The sequence below is a fragment of the Gallus gallus genome, chromosome 3, assembly GCF_016699485.2.
Source record: "Gallus gallus isolate bGalGal1 chromosome 3, bGalGal1.mat.broiler.GRCg7b, whole genome shotgun sequence".
Classification (NCBI taxonomy): domain Eukaryota; kingdom Metazoa; phylum Chordata; class Aves; order Galliformes; family Phasianidae; genus Gallus; species Gallus gallus.
The window spans coordinates 361445-385837 of record NC_052534.1 but is presented as its reverse complement, the minus strand read 5'-3'; the positions used below and the strand labels follow the sequence as shown (position 1 = coordinate 385837).

Genomic DNA, 24393 nt, shown 5'->3' with positions numbered 1-24393 from the left:
ATATTTTGAATATCAAGAAGGCTGTTTTTTTCCTCAGATGGATTACAGTTCTCTGGAAAGCTTCTAGACAGTCCTTACTTTACCCAGACTGGTTGAAACCTCATACACTGTCAGACTTAAGCTCCTGTATGCAGCAGAACTGGCTCTCCAGAAAAACGAAGCTTTGGTATTACAAAAGTCACATACCTACAGTGGTACATGTTCCTCAGTGCTGCTTCTTTTATGTGGCATGAGCAAAGAAGAAAAGAACAAGAGAAAGAATCACTGGAAGGCACAGCAATGGAAAAGAACTGCTATGCAAAAGAACACAACTGAATGAGTTAGAAATACCCATACAAGCAAAAGGTGGGAAGACTGTCCAAATTCCAGATAAAATTGCTTAGCAAAATAAATCTTCTCAGTGACTGTGGTGCAAACTAGGGCCTGGATTTGTGACACTTGAAATCAGTTTCCTGATTCAGTGTGGCTGTACAAACAGAGCAATGAAAGAGATGGACGGCTTTCTGCAGAGGCTCCTTCCTCATCCACTTGCCCTCTCACTCTCACATTTTCTTTTCATGTCAGAGGACTGTGATGAGGATACAGTACCACACCCAGCATCCACACTTCCACTGGACTTTACAGAAGCATACAAAATATGTGATCACATCTCTGTAAATTGCAGAAGCAAAATGGAATGCCTGATAAACTGCATGCAAACCGCATGCTTGGCTTTCAGTAAAAGTTAGAATTAAAAGATGGCAACAATATTGTATTTCAATATCCTCAGAGAGCATTACTAGAGATCTATATGTGAAATTACGAGTTGGTCTAAGTTAGCCAAAGGCCTCAGCACAGCAGAAATCATACAAGATCTCCCATACACAAGAAAATACAGGTTCACCTCTAACTGTCAGCTTTCTATTAAAACATGAAAGCTATTTGCTAACAAATTAAGTTTACACTGAAGTAACACCCGACATCATGCTCACGTTACCTCCCTTGAAGATCAACCTGTAAAATCTTACATCAAATAAAAGCTCAACATTTGTCATATTTAATCAGCAATAAAGTCAGGCGTATAATTCTTCACAATTTATCCTTCACCATCACTATGTCATTTACGAGTTGAAACGTGGAAAAAAAAAAACCTGACATCTGCAGGAAGTGTGGCAGAAAGGCAGTCTGCCATGTTATCAAAATAATTTATGTTCTAAAATTCCTGTGAGCCCAACATGAAAATAACATCTCCACCATTCCAGCTCTTAGTTCAGACAACTCCAGTGTTACTTGATACGACACAGTGAGGAAAGGAAATCATCTTAAATTGACACTGATAGCCTCCTGAGCTGACAAATACAAGTTGCTTAAACTCGCTGGGTGCTTGATTTTCTGTACGTTTGAGACAGGAAAAGGGGATCAGATCTGGGAGTAGAAGAGATTAAAGTGCAATTTTGTTTTCCTTATTTTCAGGCTAGCCTCTAATATCAATCTCAGCCTGCTCTAAATTATGTCCAGCTGTCTAGTGCCCCCAGGGACAGTTCCAGCAGCCAGAAATAGCTGGAGTGCAGTGACATTTTGACCACACACAGTCTTCCTTCAGCCTACCTATCTGGGTTTTTGAGGACAAAAGGGAGTGGTAACAAGCCCTGCCAGGAAGACAAAAAAAAAAAAAAAAAAAAAGCAAACATGCAGTCATAAAGACAACACGTTAAAGAATGGATGAAAACCTTGGTTTTTAAAGGAAGCAAAGGCTTCCTTTAAGAACTTTTGAGATGTGACAGAGTTCACGAAAGCCGCGGGGAATAGAGTGCATCATTTGCAGAAGGAGCCAGAAACAAGTAATTAGGGGCCAGCCTCAGAGGGCTGCCTCCATCAGTAGCGCTGTCAGTGAGTGCTGCTCTAGGTTTCCCACTTGTGCGTTGTTTGGGCTCCTATACTGCAGATGTTGGGACGCACAGCGCCGTTCGCTGTCTTCCTCAGGCCGTTTTTTCCCTGCTGTTTTCTTCATTATTGGCACAGGCTGACCCAGGGAGGTGGTGGAGTCACCATCCCTGGGGGTGTTCGAGAAGAAGGGTGGATGTGGCACTGAGGAACACGGCTTAGTGGCATGGTGGGGATGGAGTGGTGGCTGGACTAGATGATCTCAGTGGTCTTTTTTAACCTTAACGATTCCATGATTCCGTTCAGTCCTGCTGCAGGGAACTGTACGGAGCTGTGTGAGGGGAGGGGCGGGTGGGGATGAAGGAAAGGCTGTGCCCCAGAGGGAGGTGGGCACGGCATAGACCCCAGAGCAGCGGGCACGGCCCCGAGGGACACCGCTCTCAGACGCAGGGTTTGGGTTCGGGTGGTGTTGTCTGGAGCCGGGGTCGGACTCGATGATCCTCGTGGGCCCACTCCAGCTCAGCGTGTTCCGCGGTCCTGCAGTTCGCCACCCGCCCCGGCTTCTCCTCAGCGCGGGGCCGGGCGGGCGGGACCCCGCCGGGACGGCAGCCAGGCAGCGCCCGGCAGCTGCCCACCTCATGCCGGGAGCCGAAGCCTACGGCGCGCCCGTCACCGTGCCCTCCACGGCTCTGTCCGCCGGGACACCGATTAAGGACCCTGGGCAAGAGCACGCCCGGCGAGATGGAGCTGGTACCGCGGGGCCGGCTTCGGCTCCCGGGGCGGGGCGGGCGGGGTCATCCCGCTCCCTCAGGACGCGGCCTCGCGCCCCGTCCCTCCCGCACGCACGCAACATGGCGGCGGGGCCCCGCACCTGCCCTGCCTCGGGGCGCTTCGGCCGGCGGCGCGCGGGCGGGAGAGCGGGCACGGAGAGCGGCGAAGGTCCGTGCCCCGTACCCCATGCCGCCCCGCCCCGCCCCGCCCCGCCCAGCAGCAGGGCTCCGGCCGCCGAGGGGTCGGTAGGGGGCGTCCGGGGGCTCCGGTAGGAGCCGGGACCGTTTCTATTTAGCTGAAGGCCCGGGGGGGGGAGCGGGTGCCGGCACCGCAGCGGAGCCAGCGGACGGACGGGGCCGAGCCGCCGCGGTAGCGTGCCGCCGGGAGCAGCCGCCCCGGCCCCGCCGCAGGTAGGAGCGGGATGGCGGGTGGATGCGAGCCCCGCTGCCCCTCGGCGCCCCTACCCGGCGGCGGGGCAGGGCGTCCCCAGCTCGGCAGGTGCCCGGCGCGGCGGTGGCCGTCGGTGCCGCCCCGGGGTCCCCTCCGACCGTCAGCGATTCCCTCGAGAAATCGCTTTACCAGCCGAGACGCGGGCTGGCGAGGGTGCCAAGCTGCGTGCTCCTCGCCCGGCGTGCCATGAAGCGCTGTGTTATTTTAAAGGCGGTTTATTGTTAATTCTTATTATTGCTGTGACTGTTTTTTAGCTGGATCGGGCGCAGCGGGCTGGCCGCGCTGCCAGGGCTTCCCCTCAGCTGCCGCTCAGGAAGGGGCTGCGTGCTGGCCGCGGTGCCCAGGTAGGACACGCGCCGCGCTGGGCGCTGTGTTTTCTAGCAAAGGAACACTAAAAATACCGCTGGTTTATTTGTTTTTCTTTCTTTCCAGGTTCATGATGTTGACAGCTATGTTCTTGGCTGCTCTCATTCTTATTACAGTACATTCACAGGAAACTGAGGAAACCATAACGTACACGGTAAGGTTTAATAGGGCGGGAGATGATTGCTGCTTTGCAGGGATTCTTTTCTAAATGACCCTTAAGAAAAACCAAATTTCTTGCCAGTGCGTAGCATGCGTTGCAGAGTTCTTTGAGTTTGAATGCTAGCCTAAAATAAGCTGTTCCTATGCTGAAAGGGTAGTTGAAAAGTTGCAGTTTGCAAGACTGAGCAAAATGGGCTGCAGCTCGCTGTTCTGAAAAGCTTATCTGTGTGCTGTGCCTGATGAACTGAGCAAAACTATGAGGCTTAGTTTTTGTATCCGCTTTCTTCAAGAAAAGGTCCCTGGGACCCTCGTTTGAAGTACGTGGAACTTGATGGATAATTAGGTCAAACATTCTTCTGTGTTTTCCTTTGGATATTTCAAGCTGCTTATAACAACATGCAAGTACTTAAAAAAATTCACTGCTCTTAATGAGGCATTTAGCTCCTGGGGTGAGTGCATGAATGTTAGCTGCCAAGCTGCTTTAGACCAGTGGTTTTGCCCACCTTGATCAATTCCTACAGGAAAGCTGGAAGCAGATTCTCCTTAAAACCAGGTGACAGCATAAGCAGTTTAATGTCCTTTTTGGAAGTTCTTGGTTCTGAACTGCTGTGCTCACTCCTTGGCTTGTGTAACACATGTCATAGAAGGAGTGGCAATTACATCGGCTTGGGCTGGTGAAAAACCCGCATTTTTACATCTGATTACAGCTGTAATCCCTGCAACTTGCTTCATATGGGTGGACCTCGGAATATGTATACAGACATCAGCGCAATGCCACACAAGCAGAAAATTCTGCACACATGCAGAAAGTTACAGAACCACAGCCAAAGGCTGAGATTGTGTTTTCTGCAAGTAATCCCACTGAAGTCAGTGGGATGGTTCAGGCAAGTAAAGATTGCAGAGCTGGACCTTGCCATAGAAGATGGGGTTCCAGGAAGCCTCCAGTGAACATCAGGAAGTCAGTCATGAAATACTTGTAACTTTGGGCTGTAGAAGCAATGGGTGGTTGGGAGGACTTCTGTTTAGAGGTTTCTGGGGTGTTTTTAAGTCCCTCTGTCTAGGTGGAAACAGATGAATTAAGTACATTTTGAAAATTTACACTAATATTGGGATCCTTCCCCCTTCTTTTTCAGCATTTGTTACAGATTAAAAAGAAAAATAGCATTTTTGTGATCAGTCTAAATGGTTCTTTTTGTACCGGTAGATTTTTAGCATGCCTGTGTGACTTGGATTCTGGTATTATGTTTTCAAAGAGGTCTTAGCGTTCAGGTCCTTCAGTGATCAGTAGACTTTTAATCATATAAAATAATTTAACAATGAAAATTTGCTGTTGGAAGTCTTACCCTTCAGATGCTACTGTTTCTTATATGCACATTGTGTTCATTTAGGACCAAGTCCACTTCTATTGTAAAACTCCCTTCAGCTGCAGTAATAGTTGGACTTGGCTCCTTACTATTAAATAGGCTGCGCTCCTGTTGTGCATGAGCAGGATCTGGGTGATTCAGTAGATGCATGAATTAGCTGTTTTCCTTTGGGTTTGGGTTTTCATAGCTACAGTAACTTTGGTGTTGTCAACTCAGCATGCAGTCATTCCTATAGAGATAGAGCACTGTAATACGCAATTTGCTGTCCACTTACCCCTTCCTAATATTGGAGGCTTTTTCTTCCACCTCGCTGCTACATTTGGCAGATGGCTAGCGTCACCTGTGAATGAAGAACATATTTTCAATCCCGTTGCTGAGTCAGTGTCTGTAACAAGTTTCTCAAAATAACTTGAGGATAGTACATGGAACCAGTGGATCTCAGCACCAGAAGGTCAAATTTGTCACCTACACAGCTGTCTATGGCAGAGGAGTTGCAGTGACATTTAGCTTGCTGGACTCTGGCTAATTACATTAATTGACTCAATTCTTTTTTTCTATAAGACCTTTAAAATAATATGCTAAGCAGTGCAGGATGCATATGCACCTGCATAGCGCAGCAGATGATTCACTGCTGTTGTAAATGTCTGCTGTAGCTGGCAGCATTGTGATACTTAACTAACTAATTTCTAGAAATGTAACTGGTGATTAAAATTACTGCATTCTAGACACTTGAATGGTTTTGGGCAGAGGGATAACAAAGATATTTTCTTAAACTGCAGGGCAGAATATTTAAAATTCTTCCAGAAGTTACCAGTCTGCGTTGATATGAATAGTTGCTGAGTTCAGTCTTGTTTGAATTCTGTCAAGTTTTATTTATACAAGTAGTCCTGCTGCTATAAACTCTAACCGGTTATTGTACGTCTCACAATATAAATTGTTCTTCCTAGACTGCAGTTCCTGGAGTCACATGGTTAAAGTGCATGTGAATGAATTTCCAGCTGTCATAGGATCTTTCCCTATTGCGAGTGTGCTAATGGGAGAAAAGATGATATACAGGGATATTGAGGTCCATTAGTCCCTCTGGCAAACTTATGCCTGGAGTAAAAGATGTTCACCTCTTGGAAGGCAACGCGCAAGATCAAAGAAGAAAAACTTACTTTTTCTTTCACTAGAAGATTTTTCTATCCTGGTCAGCTGGGTCAGTTGTATCTATTGAACGAATATCTATTCCAATATTCAGGCAATGGCAGATACTTTAAAACAGAAAATAGCAACAAGACAAGAAGAAAGTGATGCTTTCCCCATTCTCATTAAAGCCTTGCCTACTCTGCAAACAGTATCTTGGGACCTTCCTGAGACAAAGCCTCTATCTGTACATACTTTTTCTTGTTCCTGCCTAGCAATACTGTACCAATAGCCATTTTTCTAGTTTTCCAAGGTATAGGAACATTGCATTTCTCCCAGTGTAAAGTTTGGAGTTCATTGAAATATGCTTTTTTTTCCAACATAAAGAATCCTGTATAGTGCAATATACAAGATTGATAAAAACATTGATAAAAAACAATGTTTTCTTTCCTCTTTTATCTGTAGCAATGCACAGATGGCTATGAATGGGATCCTGTTAGGCAGCGGTGCAAAGGTACAGTAAATCATTTCCGAAGAAAAACTTGCAGTTGGAATTACTTCAGTATTGTCACATTCCTGTTTCAAACAAGGAGTGTGCTTGCATGCCTCATTGTATTGTTTGTATTAATGGTTGTTGCAGAGGATTCGACTGTTAAAAGCATGATTTGTGTTGTTGCTAACCACAGATATTGATGAATGTGAAATAGTCCCAGATGCATGTAAAGGTGGGATGAAATGTGTTAACCACTATGGAGGATACCTCTGTCTACCTAGAACAGCCCAAATTATTGTAAATGAACGAGAAGAAGCAGCAGCTGAATCCACTAGTGGTCGAAACAACGTCATTCGCCGGACTCCAGCTGATCCTCACCGTGCCCCTCCAAACCCAACTCATCAAATTCAGTGTGCAGCTGGGTATGAGCAAAGTGAGCACAATGTGTGCCAAGGTAAGCAAGCTGCTGTGTGTTTTACTTTCAGTATAACTGGAATGTACGTGATTACAAATCTAAGCCTGGAAAATAACAGCTTAGATCTGTGAATTTATTAGGAATGTATCTGTATGCCATTGAATTGGACAGGTACACACCTCCTTAAGGAGGTGACAGGTAACAGCATGACATGCTGCAGACATCTTCTGAAGATGTGCAAAACTCTTGTCGTTGGGTATTTTTTTAGTAAGGCGATGCTGAATGGAACAAAAAAAGAAGCATGAGCCTTTGCTTAGATCAGATTGTAATGCAGAAAAATACAGTGTTTTATGTCACTCATATATGTATGACACACGTTCCTCAAGCAGTAGGAACCAAACATCTGAACATCTTGTGCTCTTCTGGTCTCTGTGGAAGTAGTCCTACACAGACCCAGCCAACTTATTTTCAGTCATAGTCTAGCCACTCTCTGAAACTACGGCAATGAAGAGTTTTCATTTGGGTGTACATATACTGCACACTGTGCCAAAATTCTCAGAGTATAGCAATGTTAATTGTATGCATTCAGGAACCAGACTCACAAGCACTACTGTAAACTAAGACTGTTTCATTTATTATTTTATATAAATAGTTTACTCTTATACTTGCTGAAGTAACAGATGTTTTGTCCACTGTTTTGTTTTCTTTCATAAAAATATATTCTACTCCTTGTTCATAAACTTGGCTTTTAAGCATGTTAGTGGGATACCCATGCAAACAGAGGGCAAATTGTGACCCCGTGGTTCATCCTTTCCATTTCTGTGGTCCTTAACAGTATAATCATATAAAATAGTACATGAGTGACTATAATCAGGGTGTGCTGTATTATACAGTGGTAGTTCCTTTCTCTTTGGTATTCGCATATATGGAATGTTATTTATCACCAGTAAGTAAATTCCCTGTGCTTCTGAAGCATAGTAATCATGGAGTCTGGATAAGTTGTTTTCATGAGCAACCTTGGAGTTGCATTTCTGCTTTGTCTGATGCTCAGCATTTCTGTCCATCTCATTCAAGAATACCAAGAGCCTGCCGGAGGAGGGTCAGTACTGCACTATCCCTTTAACACCAAGTGTTAATTTAGGGCTATTGAGGAAAAAAATTAATGCCAAGGATGGCAAGTTATTTTTCCCCCAACCTAACTTAGCACAGCACTAGCAGAACCAAGGAGAGAGTACTGAACTCCTGTGTTTGATCCAGCATGAGCCACTACAGGTGATCCTGCGGTACTGCAAAAACTCGCCCTCACTGGTGAATTATGATAAAGTGTTTGCAGTTGGGCACTTAGCACTGCTCTTTTATAATACTTGCCGGTAATGCTGGAAAAATTGCAAGCATGAGCATCACTCTTGCTTGAATGGCTTTAGGTGTACAAGTAAGTGATAATATAGGAAAGTTTGATGGCAAATGGTACCAACGCCTTTGTATATTCTGAATGAAGGTTGTGTGACAGGGTTAACTTAGACACTGATAAGCTGCTAAGGTTTTTGTTTTGAAAAGTAGTACATTATTATCTTTTCTCCATGCTTTAGTTTCCTGGAAGTTGAAACTAAATATTTATATTCAATTTACAAATCTGTGGTTAACTTATAATAACAACTAACTGTTGTTTGTTAGAGTACCAGAACTTTTAACTAACAGACATACAAACTATGGTGAAATCTTGAGCTTTACTGAGTCAGAGTTTTGCTACTAATCTCCCTGTGCCAAAATTTCATTCTAAACGCAGAAAGTATGGAAATGTTACTGCTTAAAAGCTGAAATATATTGTACTGAATGAATTCCAGCTGGAGAAAATGTAGTGGATAGTGTGCTTGAAAGAAAGGATAAAAGACTTTAGGAGCACTTAAAGCATGCATTCAACTTCATGATCTTCACTACTGAAAATATCTTATAAAAAATAATCTTGATCAGCAATGGTCCCACTGTGGATTTATTTAATTATGGTTAAAAGACTTTGCTATGATAACTGCTTGAGGCTCCTAGGGAGTGTAACTTATACATATAGTCACACTTAAGCTTGTTTTATTGTTTAGTAAATCAAATATGAAGCCCAGCTCCTTCTAATTGTTTGCAGATGTATGACATTTTTCCTTCCAGTCCAGCAGCACTAAGTATTTTATAACCAATGTGAAAGTGTGGAGACCTCTGTTTAAAACAATAACATGCTCTAAGGAGCTATATTACTGACATCATACTAGAGTAGTAGGGGCCTCCTGTTACAGTACATTGTCCATTCCCTTTTTTAAACATTGAATTGTGAGAGTACGATAGGCCAAACACATGTTGGTTTTTGTGCTTGGAATACACATGCAGAAATGACATTATTCATGTTTGACTAAGTAGTTTCAGTAACGTGCTGAGCTTCATCATTAGGCAAAGCAAGGTACTGTATGGCCAGATCCCATTTCTGTTGATAGGATAAATGTTCTTGGAGGTGTGGGATTCTCTGTACTGTTAATCTAACATGGCTATGTGTCTGAGCTACAAGAGTTTTAATATCTTCTTAACCTCTGACCTGAAGAAAACAAGTGAAAGTTAAAGTTTTTGTCAGCGTTTAGTACTTTTTGTCTCTGATGCGCGCTGGTATTTATTAGAGGCCACATAGCATACTAATAGCACAGATGGCAGATCGGCAGTAAAGCACGTTGTGTCACAGAAGACAAAGCCACAGAAATAACTATGATGTATGTATGTTATATGTGAAGGTCGTTTGTATAACTTCTCTTGATCCAAACCATGCTCTTGTCTAACTGTGGTTGTCAAAAGTGTGGGTAGCAAAACTCTGGGAAATTCTTAGCATGCTGTATCTGAACAGTAGGTCCTAGGAATCTCCAGAACTGAAGAGAAAGTGAGGGGAGTTTATTTTGGAGAAAGATTTTCCATGCATACATAGAAAACATACAAAGTAATTATGATTCGAGGTAAAACAATAAAATGCAAAATTTAAGATCGTGTTGACCCCACCCTAGTTCTTAATAGCACTTGAAGTGCTGCTGAATTGGTTGTCAGCTTGATTCCCATATGGCACCTACCAGCATTTTCAGGAAACCGCTCATATATTCTCACCTGCCAATACAAGAGTATTGCACGCTCTGGGAGAAGCCAAAAACAGAGTAAGAAGTATATTTAAATAAATTACTGAGCTCACTAATACACAGGTACTTTTTTGCCTCTTTATAAACAAATACTTGAACTCTGTTGCCTGCCTACAGAACTGAATTGTTATTGGACTCTGTGATTTGAGTCTACTCTTATTGAAATCAAAAGAAAATCACCCAATTAATTCAATTTTGTCAAATCTAGCCTGCAAGAAGCTACGAGCTTTTCCTAGAATGTCATAACACTTACATGGAGAGGGTAGAGGGGAGAACAGGAGGGGGGGGAGTGAAGGTGCCAAGTAACTTGTGAATTTGAGAAGGGAAAGTTTTTGGCTCTTTGTTTTGCCTTCCTATCATGCTGGCAATTCAAGCTATAAAGCAATCAAATTTTCATTTATTTATTTATTTACTTTGCTCTTCAGACCACCCTCATTAGTTTAGCTTCCTATATTTCTGCAGCCCTATATTCAGTCTGCTTGTAAGCCTTTGCACTGCTGTGACTGTAGAGTACATGGAAGAGGAGGATGGTCGCTGCTTTTCATATGAAAAAATGGCACATTTATTCCAGATAATTCTGCCCAGACTTGGTTATTTGCTTTTTATTTCTCCCATCTTTTGGAGGGAGGAAAGAAATTGACTTTTTCTGCTCTATGTTTATTTTTTCACCTGCAAAGTCGTTTTAGGGATCCCTTCATAAGTAGGTTTCAGGGAGGGGGTTAATTCAGTTTTCTGATAATTTCCAAAGTAACATATATCCAGTCTAGGCTTAACTAAAGCTAAATAAATCTAAATTTTGCATCTCTAGATTCCCTCTCTTAGCGAGAGAGTGGCAAGGGGAAACAGCTCATAATGTTTTGTTTTCCATACTGAAATTATTTTCCATAAGACTTATATGTGCAAGTAGCATGCAAAGAGCATAAACTACAAATGGGATAAATACATGTGCACTGAGCCCAGCTCTTTTCAGAACCAGCCCCAGCTGGAGAGGCTTGCTGTGCCTCCATTTGGGCACCCTTTCTTGACGTTTTGTCTTGAGTGTATAGTGCACTTCTGAAACACACATCCTAATGAGCTTCCCCTTACAGTGTTTCAAGCTGCCCCGCAGAGCAGTCTTGGAACATGCAATCCCAATCCTGTTCAGATGAAACTAAATCTGAAATTCACTGCAGGAGTGTTGATAATACTTCACAGCCACTAACGAGCATTCAGGCTCCAGGAGCAGAGTAAAGCAAAAGCCTAGAGACCTTCAAAAAGGAATATACTGGGATACAGGAATGCCTACACCAGCTTCTCATTTGTTCCTGTTGTCCATGACTATTATGTAAGCTAGACATAACTAAAATGCACAGCAAGAACATAGCTCTAACAATGTTTTAGGCTGGCCCCAGAAATGTTCTGGGGAGCCTTCTGTAAAATGATGCCTGCAATCAGAATTCAGTGCAGCATCCCAAATGTTCTCCTTGTATTTAAGGAGTTCTTTTAAATTACTTTTGGGATGACTTTTAAAAGAGCCTGTGTTCAGTTCCGGAAGTGTTACTTCAAACAAATAATTAGTTGGAGGTTGGGGTGAGGAAAAGAGCTGCGGTAGGAAAAAATAAAGTCTAGTTATTTATTTTAGGAAGACAATCCAAAGTAAGAGTACTCTAAGCATTGCCATTAGTTCATCAAAGTGCTTATGCAAGCAAAGTTCAGCTGTGCATGTTTGCTGCAGTACTTCAGCAAGTGGAGAACACTCTGCCAGCAGTAGCCACCCTAAGAGACCGACCTGGTTATACGTGCCATTTGAATGCTAATTCCTTGGAAAAGCCATAGGAATTTTACATATCTAAGAGAATCCACAGAAGAATACAAACTGACGCTTTCACAGCTCTTTGTAGTGAGTGTTCATAGAAGCCAATTAATTTCTTGTACATTTGGGTACATCACGCAGAGATCGTCTTTCATCAACCCAACCCAAACCAATTGTTCAAGCTGTTAAGCTGTGAAAATGCTGCAAAGAGTCCTTTCTGGAGCTTCTCCTCAACAGTCACAAGGGGCCAGAGGGGAGGTCACAAGAAACATCTTGTTTTGAGGGCCCGAGGGCCTGCTTTTGGGCATTTTCAAGATTTGGCCACTCTAAATCATCTTCCCATCTGTGCTATTTGCACAGCTGTGAGTGTCATGTCAAGACCTTGGATAGATATTCTCTGTTCTGTCTGACCATTTTACTGTGAACATCCATCACAAGCATAAATACTAGCAGCTGCTTCACTTCCTTTAGTTGCTTACTGCTTTTCCATTATTCTGACCCCTGCAGGAATATGCTGAGTCTGTTGCCATTAAGATTCATACCATATGCTAATCATGCCAAATGTCCTAGATTCATGCAGGCTTCCGAAAGTTGTATTTACCTTAGCTTCTTGAATTGGGATTATGCAAGCAATCACTAAACTTCAGATTCAAGTTAAGTAAACTTGCTAGCAATTCTTATTATTTCTTGTTCAAGAAATATGGGACTGTAGGGTGGTCATGCTGACTGTCATGCTTTTGGGTTTAATTTGTTGATTGTAAAGCCTGTTGGCTTAGCAGCTCTGAGGCTAATGCTTTGACAGACAAAACATAGCAAATGTATTCAGAAGGCATAGAGGAAGTCCAAGCCTTCAGCCATCTGTCCTCCTTCAGACTGTCAGGCTGCAAGCTGGAGATCTTTTTCATAACACAGTCAGGAATAACATTGGATAGCAAAGGAGAAGAACATACTCATGTCTGGTTCCACTTGGGCATCTCAGTATATCTGGCACCTTGTTAAAAGGCACATAGTATAAGGATATCTTTGTAAGGAGTTTGCTGCATCTGTTGTAAAAACTTGGTCGAAAGCATCCTAGAAGTCAATAAAGTTGATGAGGAAAGATAACTATCATCTTTTGCATTTGACAGTATTAGGTAGTATGAAAATGATTAGTGAGAGCATGGGCTAGAGGTTTGGGTCTTCATTTCAAAACTTGCTGTTAAGGATTTGTGGCCTGCAGAGTTGCAGTGGTACAGAATTTCCACAGCAGTGACAGCAGTGTGAGGCCACCCCAGCAGCTGCCTTTGGTACCTTTTGTGGATAAAGTTACAGAGATACCACTGTCACTGTGCATGGGTTCTTTCTGCCTTACTTTAATGAAAGAGTTACTGCATTATTCTCTGTTTCTGTTTTCAGTCATCTGTCTACAGTTATCCCAAATTACTGCATTATAGTTCTTTAGCTTGCTGTTTGCTTAAGGTAATTTACTGTCTATCCCCGTTTTCTCCTATTTTTACACCAGCTTCCTGCTTTGTATTACTTAGGCAAGAGCATTTCCACGTTGTAGTTTGTTGTATTTTCAGATTTGAAGTTTGGGTTGCACCCAGTCACCCTTTCTAACCCTAGAACATCCCTGAAAGATAACAGCGTAACTGATGGATACTTTTTAAAGGTCCAAGACATTTCTAGACATTTCTTGCACATCTCCAACGTGCAAGATTGCAGAATTTAGCAAGCTGGAGAACTAATTCAAGAGCAGAAAATGAGAACTGCTATTTTTGTTATTTTATTCTCTTTTCAAGTGATTTTCTTTATTTCTCTTTTATAATGGCAACTGAGGATGATACCTACTACTTGCACTTGCCTTTCTATATGTGCCAAAATATTCCTAAAGGAGGAACAAAGCTACCCACAGATACAGAAGCAGTCTGTTTGATTGCTCACTATACCATGTAGTGATGCTTATGTTCCTTTGCATATCCTTTACTAAGGATAAAATAAAAAATAGTCTGCTGTAGTGTAGCCAAGCAAGCCAGTCTCACTCACTGTTTGAACTAACTGTGTGTTGCTCAGGCCTGCTCTTTTGATGTTTTCTCTATCATCCAGGACAATGAGACCATAGGACAATGAGACCATATCAGTGAGATACTTTTGGTCTTTTTGAAACCACAATAAAAAAAGTAATTTTGGATTTCACCATACTGGGTTGCATCAGAACATATTGATATATGTAATATAGTAGACTATTTTTGTACAGAACTGTCATAGCAATTCCTCTGTCCTGTGCATTAACTGGGTAGGAACTTTTACTTTTTGTTGGGGGATTTTAAATAAGGTGAGCTTGGCCATCTCCTTTCAATATACTTCAAGAATATTTACTCTCATTTTCCCCTCCGTGAGGCTTTTGGAACTATTTTTTCTGGATCGTTATCATACCTGAAGTATCCTGTTGGCTGGAAGGATCTTATCAAAGCAAAGTTTGCCACATACCTGCCAAAGTTCAGGTGCTTCTATCCACAGGACCCAAAGATTTGAACTTGGCCACTAAGATATCTTCTTCCTGTAGATGACAAGAATATATGGAATACGTAATCAACCTGAATGACGTTTGTGAATAAAAAGCTTGACATATCACAGATAGTAATCTGTTTTCGTCTTCAATTTGCTAAGCTTTTTCTTAGTAGCCAAAAAGCAATAATTTCAGATAAAAAGCTATTTGCCATTATGCACTATAAAGGAAAAAACATAAACACACTAAATACACAAGAGTCCTGTTTGTACTGTCTTTCATTTACATTTTAACTTCACCGAAAATACAAGAGGGATTTGCAAATCACAGAGTTATGAAATAGTTTAACATATGTGCAATTATCATGAAATACCTTTTATGCTCATTCACATTTTTGTGTTTTATTTGCTGAACTGAAAGTCACATTAATCGTGTTAAATCATGTTTGAAGTTGTACATATAGCGGAGAAATGACTAATTTCTGTTTTGTATAATTACATGGAGAAGCCTGTAGCTTTGAAGCTGAAAACGGTACTAAGAAAGCATTTGTTAGACACGCTTTTAGAAATTACATTGCTCAGAAAAGGTTCCTGAAGCACAGGCATGAATTAGACCTTTTCTGGCATAATATATCCTAATTTCTTAATTAAGCGTTTTTAGAACTAGATATTCAGTAGACCTTTACCTGTTTGTGAATATCTTAATGAGTAACTTCACCTAAGTGAAAAATGCTATAACCATAGCTATTTTTCTTACTAAGTCATTCTTCGGTGCAAAGTATTTGTTGCGTTGTTAGTATTTTTGGTTATGGTTGTTTTTTGTGGCTCATCTTTTTGTGTTTTAATTTGGGAAGCTCTGAATCTGTCTTTATTAACTCCTAATAAAAAATTCTGCCCTTTCAGAGGACATATCTAGGTATTGTTTAAGCCAATTTAAACAGTTCTAAAAAGGAGAAAATGGCTTTCTCTTCCAAGCTGGATTTAATCTGGAATAAATTTCTACTCTAATGCGTGACCCGATGCAGTATGATATAAGCAAATGTGACATTGCACTTGAGGGTGTTCAGTCCATGTCTGAACAGATGTTCAGTGTAGTTTCTTGAGTACAAGCAGAACTTGTTCCAGGATTTTCATATGCATATGCATGCATGGTCTTTCTGTTAACAGGTAACTGGTCATAATGTGTGCATTCAAACTTCAGTAGATAGCAAAAGCAACGGAGAGCACAGTAATTTCAGAGTTTCAAGAATGAAAGGCTTAACGAATATTTGTTATCCAGCACACCAGCAAAATCTTCAACCTGAGTTTTCAGAGTAACTGGTGACTGCCCACCCATGAATTTTATTACAGAGAGATGGCTTTTTTATAAGACAGTACTGGCCAATAGAAAAGAAAAGCTTTGGTAAGTCAGGTAGCAATATTGCTGTATAAAAACAGTGTCTATACAAAGGAAATGTAGAAATTTGCTTTTCAGATTCACAAAATTTAAAGACACTAGCTAAAAAAGGCATCTGTGGGATAAAAAAAATAGCATGCAGTTTGAACAGTCATGTCTTAGCATTACCAATTTAAGCAGAAGTCATTATCAATACTGTAACAGTTCCTTGTTCTAACAGAATAGATAGAATTGGAAAGTGCAAGGACTTAGGACAGGTAACAATTTTCTGTATGGTTTTAGAGATGTTGCCTATAAACTAACATTTAACAACAGACTTGAACGGAGAACAATGAATGAAACATAACAAAACGAGCAGGAGGGTAGGTGTGATTTCAGGTAACTTGACCTCAGTTATAAAACTACCCTGATCAGAATGATGTGAGAAGAAATCTCTTTCTTGCTGAGATTTAGTGGAGAAGTTTGTATTTCTGGGATGCATTACAGAAGAGCTAGCATTAAAGGGAATTTGTAGAAGGCAACAAACACAGTTCAGTATTTGGAGAAATTTCATGTAAACTGGTAAGGATAGCACCATTTTAAGAAGTAGATAGTCTTTGTTAAGTACCTACCAGCTGTTCTACATCAGTTTCGAAACCTTTTTTTTTTTTTTTTTTTTTTTTTTGCACCCTTATTAACAGATCTTACTTGTACTTTTCTATCTTCCTGTATTTAAAGCACTTTCTCAGCAGTTAAATATGTTTTGAAGGTTCTTTCTTATCAGGAATCTTTCTTCTCCATACAACCTTTAGATGTTAGGTGTGAACCAAATAAAACCATATATTAGTTGTCACACTTGGAATTAGTTAAACAGTATTTCAACAGACAGCTTTGCAGTTAGTGCACTGTCATGTAAGAAATAAACAAAGCTTTGGAATACCCAATGATCTGCCCCCATGGACTGTGGAAGATACCTTATTACTTGATTCTTTACAGAAATGTAGGGACATAAATCAGGAAGGTGCACAGAATCCAAATGTAATTCCCAAGCATAAAGGAAAAAATGACCATTCTCACCCAAAGTCATCCTGCTCTCATATACTCTGTGTCTAGATCTTCCTTAATCTCACCTGGCTTAATTTATAGGATCAGGACAGAATTTCTTTCTGGCTCGCTCCTTGTGCCTTCCTCAAGTAGAAAAGTCAAGGATTGCAAGACCTTACATAAAGATATTGCCAACATTGCAAGACCTTACATAAAGATATTGCCAACATTGTAGGCCTAGTGCAGAGAGCACTGGACAGGCAGGTAAAGATGGCACATCTAAGTCAGCCATCTGTAGTGCTGGATGCTGCGCTGCCTCTTGGGGTTCGTGGAAGCAGGAAAGCTCAAGCAAGCTGTAGGTTTGTGTACTGCAACAGTTGAATACAGGAGAAAATCACCTGTTTTTCCATCATAAGCACTGTTGACCATTATTTAAACAAGCTAAAAAATATGTTTGTAAATTTTAATGTTATGCTGTGGGTGAATGATTTTGAGGGGTCTGCTTTTTATTTGTTAGTTCCAAGCTACAAACTATTCCTCTATTAGAAACTGTGGCTCTGTATGCCTATACAAGGAAAAAAAACCTCAATTTCTAGTACGCATCATCATGAAAAGGTTGCTTCGTTCTGTATTTAAATCAAAATGTTCTTTCCACTGTGATTAAACTCAAATTTCTGTATTCACCGCTAAGAGAGTCTCTTCCTTACTATGTATGCAGATTTATAAGGCTCCAGGCACCTTTGAAATAAATTGAAAGCACAGTCATGTAATAAAGCCAAAACCAGAAACTAGCCAAGGAGATCCGCCCAGCAACACCCTCGAACACCCTCAGCTTCTTCCCCTAAGCGCAGCTTTAGAGCACTGGTCTTGATCTTGTCTCCGCTTTCTCCACCCTTGTGAAAGCTTCCTGGGGGATTCTCCAGCCAGCAGAGAAGCCAGAGCTTTACGAGTGGCTGCTTATGGTGCAGAAACAGTTCATTTGCTTGATTTTCTTACCTAGCAAAAGGCTCATAAGGAACACGGCTGTTTGTAATACTGCACAGCCCTTTTCAAGGAGTATATTGAGAAACAGGAGCAGCTCATAGCTGGAGAGAACAATTCAGGGAACAAGGAGAGATTCTAATGGCTGCAAAAAGAGATGAGAAGCATGGCAAAACCATACAGAAATAAAGGGGATGTGAAAGCAGACTTGCAACTCCTCTGTTCCCCACTTTGCGAGATAACAATTCAGAATTTCATGTATGAAACTGAAAGGTGGTATAGAAGATCAATCCCAGAAAAGGAAACAGTTCCTGAGCTCCTTGCTCTAGGATACAAGTGAAGCCAGGACTTCAAGAACTAGATTTAACAAAGCTCTGGACATTCTATACAGTGACACTAGTCATGAGTTCAGAAAAAAAGTCTTCTGAAAGGACTAGCAAAGCTAATTAAATGCTCAAGGGAATCTTAAAATATTAATAAATGTCAGGATGAAGTTAATTGCTGGCAGCTAGAGTGGCAGTATCTGTATCCTTCTCTTGGACAGCTCATGCTGACCACTTTGAGAACTGATCTTCCAGCATCAAATTTTCCATCTTTGTGGTGGCTCCTGCCTGTTGTTTAACCTCTTTGCCAAAGCTTTGATTAATCTTTCTGGTGGACATGAGAGCTTCAGTATCCATTCCCTGCCCTATGACCTCCAGTTCTATATCAAAAAGATACTAGGAATTGGTGTCAGAACATACTCATTGTAGGAATCACAGTTATTGCAAGGAGAAGCTTACAGTATTGAAATGCAGTGACATCATTTTGTATTGCTGTGTCTGTCAGAGCTCCGTTTTTCTGGACAACTTAAGCTTGTAGAAAGGCCCTGTCCTGCTGTAAACAGCTCAGCAGTGCATGCATTCACACATGTTGGCAAGCACATACTTTACTCAACACTGTTGCTGTGTTTAGTGTTGTATTTGGGACAAAAGCAGCAGCTTCTTATATCGTTCTTTGCATTTGATTCTTTGTGTTAGTATCTGTCAAGTCCAACCTAGCCAAAAACTAGCCTCAGCAACTTCTGGCTCGTAAGAGGCTGTGGGAGCCCCGGGGGCTCCATACAAATGCCTCATCTGTGACCAAACAGGGGCTGAGGAGCCATTTCACAGTGCCTTGTCCTCAGGGTGGAGTCTCACTCCTCCAACAGCTATGATCGGTAGGCTGAAAGCACGGTATTAAAGAGACCAACGGGACCAATTGGGATTTTCACAGATTGAATGGCCACTCGGGGGGTTCAGCCAGAAAGAATGATCCAAAGCATCTAAAAATATGAAAAAAAATGGCATAAACTTGACACACAAATGTTTTTTGTATTCAGCTGGAACATCCCAAGCGAGATGGCTGTGGGATCTGCCTGGATCAGCTCAAGGCTGTCCTTGCAGAGCACTGTCCTTGCAGAACACCACAGAGGCTCTTGCATGCACCAACTAAAGCATGCTGCAGCTTTATGGCATGAAGTTACAGAACTGCCTCTGTCACAGAAATTCAGATTCAAGGCAGTGTTACTGTCCCATTGGGAGGCAAGTGGGATGGGTTGGACATACAACAGCCCTTAAAAACTGGAATGATAATATGCAGGTTTTTCCATGCCTATCATTTGTCCTTAATTTGAAAAATTAAATGCTTATGTCCCATTGTTAATTATTCTTAGCAAAGATTTCACAATTCAGCTCAGTGATGACCAAATGGTTTCCTTAGTTTCTTTGCTCTCTGTTTGCAGCTGCCCTGATCTGGTGTTTGGTGTATTAGTGGAATTGCAGATTAACTCAGCTGGGAACAGACTTCCAAGCAGGGTCAGCTCTGTGGTCAGACCAGGTTCATCAGACCCCCAGACAGGGTGGTTATCCACTCAGCTCCTGAAAACTTCTGTGGATGGAGGGTGCGCAATCATTCTGGGCAACCCGTCCCTCTCTGCTCTAATGGTGAGGAGGGTTTTTCCCGACTGGTCAGGCCCCCTCATTCAGACTCACCTTAGACCAACAGAGACCAACAGCAGAGACATGCTAAAGATGCAGAGACATCCTCTTTTATTCCATTTTTCATTTTACAATTGGTCCATCAGCCTTAGTTATCAGACTCTTTAGCAGCATTATTTCATTTGGCTGTAGCACACAGAGGGTGCCAGTCACCAGTGAAAGTTTTCTTCTAGAAAGCACTGTATGTATAGAAGCAGCAGAAAAGCTTGCCTGAGAAAACCTTCAATCTTAGTACTTATAATATTTGACTTGCATTCCTTCTTCTGTACTCTGTACTCTTTTCCATAAAATTAAAAAATACACCTTTCTTTTGGGGTTTGCATACCACCAGGATTACTTTTCTTACCGTGCTTTTCTGAACTGCAATTTTTATGAAACTGCACTGCATTTATGGGAAAGACTGTTTGTTTTCCTACAAAAGGTGAAGGTGAGGAAATGCTTTCCATAAGGGAAAGTAACACAATTCTGGGGCAGCCCTGAGCAGCACAAACATTTTCATGGAAAGCAGGCTAGCCAGCCAGAAGCTGAATGTCATTCCCAGCCTCCCATGGCCCAACTGTTGCTACAGGCTAACCTCTGCAGCTTAGCTTTTCCAGTTTGTCTGTTTTAAAAAAATAAAAGATCAACATCTCCTCACCAGCCAGGAAAAAATGTAGTTTGACTGATCAGCATCTATGCTGTTCATTGTGCAAAACTCTGAATAAATGCAGAGATTTATTCATAACTGGTACCTGCACCAAACAGGTCATGAAGTACATAAAGTACTCGAGACTGGTTTTCATAAACAGAATCACTGCTTGTACTTGGAGGTGTCGTATTAAGACATTTAATTGTGTGCCAGCATTTAAAGCACATGCTTGGATCCCAGTAATTTCACTGACATCTTTGCACATGCCTAAATTTACACAATTACTTAATGCTATCCTGGATAGGAATGCTGTCCTGAAATAGTCCTTTACCTTGTTGCTAGGAACTTTTATTTTAAAAAACCCTCACTAAAAAACTTGCCAGAGCAAGTCTGCAATACCAAGCACAGACCAATCCTGTTCACAAGTGCGTAGGAAATGCTTGCAAGCCTTGATCTGAAGGAACAGTGCTATTTACTTGGCTTGCAATTACCTTTCTGAGACAGAGTTCTCGGATAATTCAGAATATCCCAGCTTGTCTCAAATCTAGCAGTGTGGTCCCTTTTAGATAATCCATGTAAATTTTCTTTCCTGAATTCTTTACTCTCTTCCTCTTTTCTTAAGCTGACAACGAGAGCCAAAAGCTGACAGAGAACAGCATTTCACACTGTGATCCCAGATAAATTGCTATACAATTAGCAACATTACAACGTGAGTTTCAAGATGTTAATGAAATAAAGCTGCTCCTTTAGGAAACTAGATACTTTACAGCTTATGATTTATGGTGACTAAATATGAGCATCGTTGCTGTGCCAGATGTAAAAGCACTGTCACTTGCTAACTAGATAGTTCATGCCACTTCTGAAGGAAGTGTGATGGCTAGCTTGACTAAAATAATCATCTCCTGAGTATCCTCTCTGTAAAATATTATCACTTTTAGAATTTGAGTTGCAAAACTGTTGTGATCTGAAAATGTGCCACATTTTCTTCAGTATGAGGAGCACAGTGGTGTAATAGACATTATCCCCGAATTGGTGATGACTTGTAACAAAATGATACGTAGCTGTATTTCACAGAACTTTCCCATTTTATTCTCCACTACTAGATGTGCGGCAAGCTCTTATGCAAACAATATGTATGAAGCCAAATGGCATAGGTAACAAGAACTATTGCACGAATAACAGCAAGAAATCAAGCCCAAGAATCAACCTATTTACTGAACATTTTGTAGTTAAGAGATTGTTGTTCTTTACTTTGAAATGAATTCTGTTCTTAGTGTGTATTCATCCATTACTTATCTGTTATGCTTTGCTTCCTTCTTATTTTCCTTTCATTGAAAATGAGACCTAACTCATTAAAAATCACTTGGACTTGATCCTAAAACGTTGAACGGTTTCCAGTTCTGAAAACAATAGAATTCAAGATCTTTCGTGGCTTAGATTTTGTTTCACTGAGGTGTTTTTTAAACTTTGAAATCAGTTCAGAAGATCCTATCTTATTTTTTGCAACACGGTGTTTCTTTTCTTTGGTATTGCTCATTTCATCTGTTTGAAATCTTCAAATATAGTGATAGTCTGCTTGAGCCTAAGTTTAGATAAGACCTTGCTGCAATGCATTTTAGAAATCAGTCTTGTCTTTGGTCTTCCTCCAGTGTTTTGCACGTTCATTGGTACAGTAGCATCTGATTAATTAAAAGTAGCCCCTAAATCAATGGAATTGTTTGAATGCTATACGCAAACTCTTTAAGACCATTAAAAAATGAAATACTGTTGTCTACCAGACTAGTTCTTGCTTTCCTTTGAAATCCTCCACTCTCTCCTGTTAGACTGCAGTCTGTCTCAAAGTTGTCTCAGTTTGCCCATCAGCAGTACAGCATACTCCTTATCTGCAACTAGGGCTTCTAGTAGAATGGTAGGTCCTGTCTGACAAACCTGATTTCATTCTATGACAAGGTGACCTACTTAGTGGATAAAGGTAAGGCTGTTCATATGGTCTACCTGGACTTCAGTAAGGCCTTTGGCACTGTCCCCCACAACATCCTTGTGGAGAAGCTGGCTGCCCACGGCTTGGATGGGTGTACACTCTGCTGGGTGAAACACTGGCTGGATGGCTGGGCCCAAAGAGTTGTGATCAATGGAGTTAAATCCAGTTGGCAGCCAGACATGAGCAGTGTCTCCCAGGGCTCGGTTCTGGGGCTGCTTCTATTGAACATCTTTATTAACGATCTTGACGAGGGGATTGAGTGTACCCTCAGTAAGTTTGCAGACGACACCAAGTTGGGAGGGATTGTTGATCTGCTTGAGGAGAGAAAGGCACTACAGAGGGACCTGGATAGACTGAATCGATGGGCCAAGTTTAACAATATGAGTTTCAGTAGGGCCAAGTGTCGGGTCCTGCAATTTGGTCACAACAACCACAGGCAACCCTACAGACTTGGGGAGGAGTGGCTGGAAAGCTGCCTGATGGAAAGGGACCTTGGTGTCCGGATGGACAGGTGGCTGAATATGAGCCAGCAGTGTGCCCAGGTGGCCAAGAAGACCCATGGCATCCTGTCTTGAATCAGGAATGGTATGGTGAGCAGGACTAGAGAAGTCATCCTGCCCCTGTACTCAGCATTGGTGAGGCCTCACCTTGAGTACTGTGTTCAGTTTTGGGCACCTCAGTACAGAAAAGACGTGGAGGTGCTGGAGCAGGTCCATGGAAGGGCAACAAGGCTTGTGAAGGGCTTGGAGAACATGCTCTATGAGGAGGGACTGAAGGAACTGGGGCTGTTTAGTGTGGGAAAGAGGAGGCTGAGGGGAGACCTTACTGCTCTCTTCCAATATCTGGAAGGTGCTTACAGCAAGAGCAGGGTTGGTCTCTTCTCACTGGTGACAGGTGACAGGACGAGTGGAAATGACCTCAAGTTGTGCCAGGGAAAGTTTTGGTTGGATATTAGGAAAAGTTCTTTACAGAAAGGGTTATTAAGCACTGGAATAGGCTCCCTAGGGAGGTGGTTGAGTCACCATCCCTGAATGTGTTTGAAAACCGTTTGGATGTGGTGCTCAGGGACATGATTTAGCAGAGGGTTGTTAGGGTAGTGTGGTTAGGTCGTGGTTGAACTCAATGATCTTTAAGGTCTTTTCCAACCTGAGTGATTCTATGATTCTATGATTCTATGAGCTAGTATTACAGAGAAATAAAGGTATAATGTTAGACATGTTAAGCTTACACAATAAATCTGGCTTTGATTAGCCTTGGAAAAGAGATCAAGTACTGTGGAGAGTTCCTTTGGGTTATTCAGGTTAACAACAATCATAGTACATGATCAGTAAGAATGCAAAAAAAAGTTTTATTAAATACTTTTCCCTCCAAACCGTAAGCCATTCTCCACATTATCCTATTTGTGAGAAATTAGTGCGCTTGTAAATGATTGGTTTTCTTTTCCTTCCCTAAAAATGGATCACTTCATTGATATCTAGGTACCTATCTCCTTGCTTTACCTTTCAAATTCTATTCCTTGCTCTTGGCATGAATTACTTGGATATAAGAAGCATCCTCTAGATTCATCTTCTGTTAGTTCTTTTTTTGCCTCTCTATTTACTGGAAGATAACACTGTCATGGGGAAAGATCTACAAGAAGTCCTTTTTTGCCATCCCTCATGCGAATGAGCATGTTGTAGACCTTTCCCCTGGAGTGCACAGCTGCAAAGCCATGTGGACAATCAGTCACTGGAATTAAATCCATCTGGAAGGTATTTGAAGCAGCAAGACATCTATGAAAAACTGGAGTGTGATTGACAGCTTTTTCCAATAGCTTTGATGGAAGTTTAAATTGAGAAATCTCTTCTACTCTGCAGGATGCTATAAGCAAAATACATTTTGACCAACTAATATTGGGCTGAATTCAACCCTTATGTTCCCCTGTAG

At 41.6% G+C, this 24393-nt stretch overlaps 1 protein-coding gene across 1 annotated transcript in view; it reads left to right on the top strand.

The window, feature by feature from the left end:
• Nucleotides 1-2951: 2951 nt before the first annotated feature.
• The window catches only part of EFEMP1 (EGF containing fibulin like extracellular matrix protein 1), a 52737-nt gene continuing 31295 nt past the window's right edge, over nucleotides 2952-24393 (top strand). Inside the window, exons 1-5 of the mRNA XM_025149152.3 lie at nucleotides 2952-3044; nucleotides 3339-3428; nucleotides 3517-3604; nucleotides 6564-6612; nucleotides 6785-7045. Of these exons, the coding sequence (XP_025004920.1) occupies nucleotides 3521-3604; nucleotides 6564-6612; nucleotides 6785-7045 (394 nt within the window). The 5' untranslated portion in view covers nucleotides 2952-3044; nucleotides 3339-3428; nucleotides 3517-3520. The remainder of the gene's footprint in view (nucleotides 3045-3338; nucleotides 3429-3516; nucleotides 3605-6563; nucleotides 6613-6784; nucleotides 7046-24393) is intronic.